General features: G+C 39.9%; 1 protein-coding gene across 2 annotated transcripts; it reads left to right on the top strand.

The window, feature by feature from the left end:
• Nucleotides 1-1,843: 1,843 nt before the first annotated feature.
• LOC137749391 (protein MLN51 homolog) lies at nucleotides 1,844-7,780 on the top strand. 2 transcript variants are annotated; one of them, XM_068489484.1, is made up of 12 exons: nucleotides 1,844-2,771; nucleotides 3,018-3,120; nucleotides 3,217-3,437; nucleotides 3,526-4,376; nucleotides 5,034-5,154; nucleotides 5,870-5,992; nucleotides 6,281-6,336; nucleotides 6,460-6,505; nucleotides 6,654-6,725; nucleotides 6,805-6,881; nucleotides 7,267-7,354; nucleotides 7,451-7,780. In XM_068489484.1, the coding sequence occupies exons 1-9, from the start codon at nucleotides 2,227-2,229 to the stop codon at nucleotides 6,709-6,711; spliced, it is 2,124 nt and encodes a 707-aa protein (XP_068345585.1). In that variant the 5' UTR covers nucleotides 1,844-2,226; the 3' UTR covers nucleotides 6,712-6,725; nucleotides 6,805-6,881; nucleotides 7,267-7,354; nucleotides 7,451-7,780. The 2 variants fall into 2 exon arrangements, with proteins under 2 accessions (XP_068345585.1, XP_068345583.1); XM_068489482.1 differs by having other exon boundaries at nucleotides 3,015-3,120.
• Nucleotides 7,781-7,960: the final 180 nt, after the last annotated feature.

The raw sequence follows: 7,960 nt of genomic DNA, 5'->3' as shown, positions 1-7,960 counted from the left end.
AAAAAAAATTAAAGCTTACCTAGTAGAAGAAGGAAAGAGCAGGGAATGGCAATTCGGGGTCGAGGGTGGGAGGGAAAGGGGAGATAGATGAAGTGGGGAATGTGAGACCATGATTTTTTCAAGACCGGGATAAGGAGAATCGATATACGCCTACTTTAGAATTGCGGTCATGGACTCAACAACCTTCATTGCAGAGCTGACTAAATGGATTAGTGAAACCACCATCATCCTGTTCCGGAATCAATGAGCGAAGTCCATCAACTTCGCTAGATGGACCATGCTTGTTTTGCAAGATTCAAGAACCTAATCCAACAAGGAATCAATAAGTTTCCTATAATCTTGGAGTCTTTACAATCTAAGGATTGACGTGTGCCGCAAGTATTCGCACTTCTAAGAGGATGCAATATCTACTTCTTAGATATCCTATAGGATTCTCCTGATTTAAGAAGGGTTATACTATCCTAGAGGTCCTGTCTTCGAATGGTATAAATACACCTTTCTAGGGCTTATCTTGGATAATGCAATATTTGCATACTTATTCTCTTGGCCATTACTTGAGTATTAATATTGATTACTAACATAACTGTTGGAGAGTCTTTAACCGACACACCTTCTGATCTTAGGCTTGCTTACGGTTCTTCTATAGGTAAACAAATTTTAGCATCTTCACATTCTACAGCAGTGCGAAATTTAGCAATATGAAAGAAAGGTAAGGATGGATGGGCCCCACAATGTTTTACTTTCTTAATTTGTTTTATGTTTAGTTTAAACGTTAAAATGTTATAAAATAATTAGTAACTAATTACAAAATTAACTAGTGTTGAATTAAATGACACATGTCATGTTATATGGTAGGTGTGAGCATACCCTAAAGTTAATACTGATGAGCAAAAATGCTCCCTTAATTAAAATTGATTACCAAACATTCATTATTCTACTATTCAAACTTTATTCTTCTCCATCACCAGAATATTTCCCAGCCTTCCATCTCCCTGCACCAGTAAGCACTTCCAGGTCTCCTATCACGTCTCATCCTTTAACTTTTCTCAGTCGACCCTGCATCAAACCAACATCTTATTTTCCAAGGAAGTCATGAAAGTGCCATCGGAGTATTGGCGAATCACCGCCACCTTCCTTCCCCTGCTGCCATGACTACTTTAGAATAAAAAAATGATGGATTGAGGGTGAGGTCGATTGAGAGAGATTGGAGGATATGACAAAGTGGGGTCAAGTGGAAGAGGCTGGAGGAGAAGACAAGTGTGGGTTCGAAGAAGGGCAAGGGTTGCAGGAAATGAGGGTTGGTCGACCATGGTTGGTCAGGTTATGAGAGGAAGGAGGACATTGTTTGGTTATTAGGTTAGGACATAAAGAAGGATGTTTGAGCATCAAAATAGCAAGAGCTTATGGTAATTAAATGGATAGGTGTAACATTCTTAATAGGCCACGTAAGTGGTCAGTAAAACTTAAGTAGCAACGAGGAAGTATTCAAGTATTGTCCGGAACAGTAAGGTAAAAAAAAAGGAAAGAAATCTAGAAAAGAAACGAAAATAAGTATTGAGTTTGCTTACATCCCACTTCCGAGATACACAAATGGCGGAAGTTGGTTGGTGGAGAGTACCCAAGCTAATTCACATGTGAGAATAAAGCATCTCACGTGTCAGAATCTAAATCCAACACAACACTGCTTTTTTGGTGGATTCCAATGCCCTCCAGTCCATGTCTCTGACGCCTCACTTTCTATCCTGACTTGTGACCGCAACTACTTAAATCCCCCAAATACCCCTGAACAACTGCCTATTGCTTCAGATATTTCCGTAATTATCCATTTCCTTGAAATCTTGACTCCTCCCCAAGTCTTTCCACTTTCAAGTTATGACGGCATCGTCGTCCAAAAGCCCCAAAATCTTTCTCTAGGGTTTCACGGGTAAGATTCCAAATCCCTAATAAAATCCCCTTGTTTTTCCCCAATTCGAGCTCCTAGAGTTTCGATTTTGCGGTAATGTACATATTCAGGGTTTCGTTCACGGGAAATTTTGGATTTTTACGGGTTTTTGATTGAGGGCTTTGGTTTTTTCGAATTCGCGTTTGAATTCCAGGAAGGTTGGGGTTTATCTGAGTGAAGATCTGTGCGGTTGGTGTTTGATTATTGTAGGCAAGTTTTGGGTTTTTTTTGTTGGATATTTATTGGTGTGGATTTAGGGTTTTTGTTGGTTTAGAGTTTAACCAATGGCTTCTGTGGGTAAGGATGATGTGGAGTATGATAGTGATCCGGAGGTAACGAAGCGATCTCTGGCGATGCGGAGGAGGGAAGCGGCCAGCGACGATGAGGAAGGTGAAGAGGAGGCGAGGGAGAAACCGAGGAAGGATCCGAGGGCCGCGGTTCACTCCGATGAATCGGATGATCAGGGTGGGGCGGCGGAGTATGATGATGACGAAGAACTAGAAGAAGAAGAAGGAGAAGAAGAGGAAGAGATTGATGAAGAAGAAGAGTTTGAGGAGGAAGTTGTGGAAGTTGTGGAAGAAGAGGAGTTGGAAAGATATCAGGAGAGAGGCCGGGAAGGCGAGATGGGTGGCAGGGTTGAGGTTTTGGCTGTTAAGGAATCGAGCGGTGATGGTCGGAGGTCTGTCGAAGGGTCCGTGGATGAGAATGGGGGGAATCAGGCTGAAGAAGGGGAGGAGAAGAAGGAGAATGAACCATTTGCAGTCCCCACAGCGGGTGCTTTTTATATGCATGATGACCGCTTCAGGGAAAACTCTGGTGGTCGGCACAGGTAATTGTTTATGATTTTTTATTGCATTTGCGTTCATATGAATGTAGGTGTAGTTTGGCGAGTTGTACTGTTGTAATATAGAAGTAAACTTGTGCAGCTGTGATAGTAGCTCCTTTATGGATCATTGTTTTCCTTCGGCATCACCCCCCCCCCTCCCCCCTTCTCCTCCTCCTCCCCTTCTCTCTTTTCATGGTCAAGTTATGGTGTATAGCGCTGTAATAATTTGAAGCATTCTCCTTTCAGTAGGCGAACACATGGTGGAAGGAAGCTGTGGGAGTCCAGAGATGAAAGAAAATGGGGGCACGATAAGTTTGAGGAGATTACTTTTCAGGAAAGGCGCTACGAAGAAGTAATAGTTGTATACATGGTCATACTGCAGAATATTTTGTTCTATAGATCTTTTTGCATCTCTCATCTTTCTGATGTGCACTACTTACTAATTCAGGGAAAGAAACCTTCAAAGGGTCCTTATGTAGGTCGCGGAAGAAACCAAGATATTGATCGTGGGAGTGCCAGAGGAAATAGGTCTAAAGAATATGACAGGTCTAAAGAATATGACAATAATAATCAGAGACAGGTACCCAAGGGTGTTAGAGGGAGAGGGCCCAGGAGGTATGAACCGGCTTTTAGGAATAACAGACAGGCACCGCCAACACATAACAAACAGTGAGTACAACGTATTCTTATGGTACTAATACGTCTTCGTTAATTCATGATTTTTTATAATTAGCCGTCACATTGATTTTATTTTCAGGTCTGGAAAGCCTGCTGAGAAAAACGTACAAAGTAATTTAGCGAGAACATTTACTCCCAACTCAAATGCAGAGTCTAGCCAGGTTTCTGCTAGGAAAAATTCCTTTGCCTCAAGCTTGAATTCAGCTTCTCCTCCTTTTTACCCATCAGGCTCTTCCAGTTCCAATAAAGGTATAACTCTTACTCCTAAGCGGGATGCACAGGTTGGGAGTGGTAAGAGGAACCTTCGGTCTTCTGTAGTGCATGAGACTTTCAATGTGCCCCAAACCAATGCATTGGAGCGAGGTAAGAACATAGCTGAATCTGTCGGTATGGACAAGCTTTATATAAATGACTCTACCAATCCAGCTGCTGGGAAGACTTTGACCAACATAAAAATGTCACCTTCTGGGTCATCATTTGTCAATACTACTCAAGCTCCTCAGTCTAGGGTTCAAGGAAGGGGTGTTATCTCAGGACAAATGAGTTATCAACCAGTGTCTCAGAACCAAATGACAAGGGCTTCTCCATCCACACATCCTCATGCTGTTCAGCGCAATCCTGCTCAAAATCGATCTCAACTGGCTCTGCAAGGTCCTGCTCAGCAGATGGGACAACGTCCTGGAAGTGGATCTCAGGCTTCCTCTCCACCCAAAACAACCATGTCATCAAATTCCTTGGAATCAGGAGAAGTTGAATCACCTTCAGATTCAAGTAAATCTAAAGGTGCCCTGGTTGCAAAGGGAAAAGGCAGTGTTCAGGGTAGTGCAAGGGGCAGTATTACTTATGGTGGAGCTCCTGTTACGGTATCCACTGGGAGTATGGGTGTTAATCATGATCAGAACTTCCCTGGTGCTCCAGCGTTTTTGCCTGGTAAGCATATTGGATTACCATTTTGGTAGAATTATAGAGTTGCCCTTAATTATAGAAGGAAAATTGGGCTTAGTAGCCCTTTTACAAACCCACCAACCAAAAATAGCCCTGCTCTCAAAGTGCAATTTCTACTAGCCCTCTTTAATGAAAATGCCTTCAAGTTAATATATTATTGGCATTATTAATACATTATCGACACAATACTGATAGATTATCGATACAATATGAATACATTATTGGCACAATATTAATACATTATTGACACCATAATTTTTAGTAAGAGGCTTTTCACTTGAGGGTATTTTCGTCAAAGAGGGCTAATAGATATTGCATTTTGAGAGCAGGGCTAATTTTTGTTGGTGTATTTGCAAAAGGGCTAGTAAGCCCCAATCTCCCTTTATGGGAATGCAAAGTAAAACATAATCAAGGTTAATCATCTGTTTTTGCCCCGCACTGTCAACGTAACAAAACATGTTCACTGCTTCTCTGAACTGTCTATGATTTCACCGCAATGTTGTTCTCTGAACTGCTTATCGATAATGATTGACAGTAGCTGCAGATTAAATTATTAGTGCATATTAAGTTGTGTCTTTTTCTAACATATAATCATTCAATAGATTATGATTTGAGGTCTTATCTGGTTGGATGATTGTGCAGTCATGCAATTTGGGGGCCAGCATACTGGGGGTATGGGAGTTCCTGCTGTTGGCATGGCGTTCCCTGGATATGTTGCTCAGCCACAACTTGGTGGTTTAGGAAATTCCGGCGAAATGACATGGTACGGGAATTGTATTAATGATAGTTCTTTCTGTTGGTCTTGTCTTCTTCTTGTTCTTCTTCCTTATGGGAAGTTGATATCTTATTTAGTTCAGTTAGTGGTTGACTACTCTGCATTATGAATTATTGTCTGCTATAAAGAGAATTATGCGAAGGGGTGTGTATTTAATTGAGATTTTGAAAGATTTTAAGAGAGTTGTAATTTGTGAAGTTTGATGGAGTTCTAATGGAGTTTCATATATCCATGTGAATTCATTCAAAATCTTTGGGGGAGAGGCAAGACTTCCTAAAGGCTAAAATACACTATAAAATCTGTTTAAATCCATCAAAATCCTTTTAACTTTTTAAAGTACTTTAAAATCAAATCTGAATTGAATACACATGGATTTTTATACTACTTTAAAACCTGATTGAATACATCCAGATTTCTATGGAGTTTTATGGACTCCTTTAAAATCTTGGTTGAATACCCATGGACTTCCATGGAATATCCCTGAATTTGTAACCTCACACTCTTTTAAACTCCTTATTGATTACTACCCCTAAATATATTTTCAATATATATAATTTCTGTGAGGAGGTAGGAACTGCTTCAGTGTCATATCTGTCTTGGAAAAATATCTTCAAATATTGCTATGAGAATGGAGTTCAATCTAATGGGGTGATTCCTTTAGTTTGAGAAAGATCTCTGGTGATAATTGTTTGAATTGTTTTAGGTTACCTGTATTGGCGGGTGCTGCAGGAGCATTGGGGGCAACATATTGTCCTCCATATATTACTGTTGACGGTTCTTATCATGGTCGCCCATCTGGACAAACATCTTCTGTGGGTTCCCTGAGGTTGGTTGTATGGCGTCTCTTTGATTATTTATGATTCTGAGATAATGGTCTCTCGTTTATCATAACTTGCTTACCTTGTTAGATTTGTCTCTTGCAATACAATGTGGTTCCTTTTTCGCTTATTTTATTTATTTATCTATCTTTCTTGATTAAACTTCCCTTGTTCAAGTTGAAATAACTGTTCAACGGGTCTTTCTACTGCCACATGGTCAGGAGATCCTACATTTCAATTATGTTTTTAATAAACATCTATGTCTACCATTCTGAATAATCTTCGTTTATTTGCAGCAAAGAGAATAATGCAAATAAAACCAATAACGAATGGAAGCCTTCACAAAAGCCTGGTATGACATTATATTACACTTAGCTCTGCTTCCCACCTTTTTGTCACTCTTGGCCATTGAGTTGGCCGTTTAATAATTTATGAATTGTTATGGTTTGGGATTGACATAGTTTTTCCATTACAGAGATTGTGGGAGATGAGTATGGGCAGCGACAAAACAAGCCTCGTAGGCAAGTCATACCTCATATTTTCATGAACTAATTATATATTTGCCAAACTTGCTCCGCTTATCCCAGGGTTGGGTTAGATTGGAGAGGGTGCATTTTATACATTCTACCTTTTCATGCAATCTGAATGCTTTTTTCTTTTCAAGTGCAGATATTCACAGATGAATGTGGCCAGTGAAGTACTTCAAAATAATACGGAGCTTGTTTGAAGAAGCAGATGAAGGTTCTATCTTTGTCCGAATTTAACTTTTCTGCCATATTGGGAGTGCAAAGTTCTAAGTTTTGTTCATTTGGTGCTGCAGGCCTTCGTCTGAGCCCTTTGTGATCTTCAGCCTATGTTCTGGGGCACTTTGGGCCAATGTTTTCGAAGATATCTTAGGTATGTCATCCTTGGTCTTTCGTCAATTTGGTTTTACATGTATTTAATGCTGACACCCCAAAGTGATAATTCTATTTGGATAGGATAGCACACCAAGTTGCTTCGATGAGTAATGACATTCTATTTTTTTATGAACCAACAAAATGTTAAATTAAATATTTTGGAAAGGCCTGTGTTTCATTTGTTTGTATTCTCGAAGAATTGGGCACTAGAACCACCAGTGTGACTAGTTTTTCTTATTCTGTACTTGGGCCATGGGAAGATTGACACACTGTTTGTTTTATCCTCGTATTGCCAAATGTATTTTACGGCCTTATAATAATATTTAGTTGTATGCTTATATCTCTTTCTTGTCTGTTTCCCTCTTTTTCCTCTGTTCCTGCAGTTACGTATGACAAACACCTGCTCATGCTGCACTTAATCGAAGATCAATGTTGCAGCTTGACGGGTGCCATTCCTTGTTTACAATTTCGGTAGGAAACGTTTAAAGTGAAAAAAAACTTAAATGTCTTTGTTCTTGTGAATCGTCATCGACTGCTGTGTAATACAGTTGCTTTTTCTGTCTACAGGTTTTCTTGTGGTTTGGTTTTTATCGAAAAGCTTGTTTGAAAATGTAGACGGGCTTCCACTTAAACTGCTATATAAAAGAAAATGGAAAAAAAATACAAAGAATTGTTGTGCGGTAGCAGCAGTTCGCTCGGCGATGGTTTCTATAAGTTATTTCATTTTACATATAGATGCATTGGATTTTTTTTGTTGCCTACGTTGTTAAAAACCTTTGTGGTAGTATTTCCCTTGTTTAGTTGAGGAGGGTAAGAAGCTGCTTGAACTATCGATACTGTAATGACTTGTTTGCTATGAATATTTGATATGTGAATTAATCATGTTTAATTGGAAGAGTAATCTGTGTTTGTTTATTTATTATTTTTTTGAATCGGCTCGGTCTAAGTTTGGCAACCGTGGTGGCGGCCTTGAATCCGCCTCCGGGTCTGAGGTTAGCTACCAAGGCAAGGCTACAGGGGCGGAGCTAGAAATTTCTTCTAGCGGGGGCAACCTGAAAGCCAACTAAGAAAACCTTA

This window comes from Pyrus communis, chromosome 11 (assembly GCF_963583255.1).
Source record: "Pyrus communis chromosome 11, drPyrComm1.1, whole genome shotgun sequence".
Classification (NCBI taxonomy): Eukaryota; Viridiplantae; Streptophyta; class Magnoliopsida; order Rosales; family Rosaceae; genus Pyrus; species Pyrus communis.
The sequence above is the reverse complement of the archived record's forward strand: the minus strand, read 5'-3'. Positions and strand labels throughout refer to the sequence as shown.

What these genes read in the sequence shown, in the direction of transcription:
- LOC137749391 (XM_068489482.1), top strand. Translation starts at nt 2,227, where the DNA reads ATGGCTTCTGTGGGTAAGGATGATGTGGAGTATGATAGTGATCCGGAG. An exon ending in AACTCTGGTGGTCGGCACAG is followed by an intron (nt 2,772 to 3,014) that starts GTAATTGTTTAT and finishes TTCTCCTTTCAG; the next exon opens with TAGGCGAACACATGGTGGAA. An exon ending in TGCTCCAGCGTTTTTGCCTG is followed by an intron (nt 4,377 to 5,033) that starts GTAAGCATATTG and finishes ATGATTGTGCAG; the next exon opens with TCATGCAATTTGGGGGCCAG.